We start from the raw sequence: 461 nt of genomic DNA on the forward strand, positions 1-461 counted from the left end.
CGGGATGACGGGGGCGGGGGCATCTCCGGGGGATCCATCCCCGTGTCCTGTGGGAATCCGGGATAACGGGTGCGGAGGCATCTCCGGGGGATCCATCCCCGTGTCCTGTGGGAATCCGGGATAACGGGTGCGGGGCATCTCCGGGGGATCCGTCCCCGGATCCCGCAGGAGTCTGGGCACGACGAGTCCCGTGAAGATCCCTCGGGATTACCAAGGCCGTGTTCCCGATCTCCGGACTATCCCGCAGGAGTCCGGGGATGACGGGGGGTTCTGGAGGGGCTGGTCTCATATTCCCGATGTCCCGCAGGAGTCTGGGGATGACGAGTACCGCGGGGAGCACTCGGACAGCGATGACGAGGTGGACTCGGACTTTGACATCGACGAGGGGGACGAGCCGGGCTCGGAGCAGGACGAGGCCGAGCCCCGCCGCCGACGCCGCGTCCTGCACAACGGCGCCACGG

At 68.1% G+C, this 461-nt stretch overlaps 1 protein-coding gene across 1 annotated transcript in view; it reads left to right on the top strand.

Annotated features, from left to right (window-relative positions):
* Positions 1 to 4: 4 nt before the first annotated feature.
* VPS72 (vacuolar protein sorting 72 homolog) overlaps positions 5 to 461 on the top strand; it is a 2,871-nt gene continuing 2,414 nt past the window's right edge. The window contains exons 1-2 of the mRNA XM_017741574.1: positions 5 to 69; positions 133 to 432. Of these exons, the coding sequence (XP_017597063.1) occupies positions 5 to 69; positions 133 to 432 (365 nt within the window). The remainder of the gene's footprint in view (positions 70 to 132; positions 433 to 461) is intronic.

Source organism: Corvus brachyrhynchos, unplaced genomic scaffold (genome assembly GCF_000691975.1).
Source record: "Corvus brachyrhynchos isolate BGI_N302 unplaced genomic scaffold, ASM69197v1 scaffold758, whole genome shotgun sequence".
In the NCBI taxonomy this organism is placed as follows: domain Eukaryota; kingdom Metazoa; phylum Chordata; class Aves; order Passeriformes; family Corvidae; genus Corvus; species Corvus brachyrhynchos.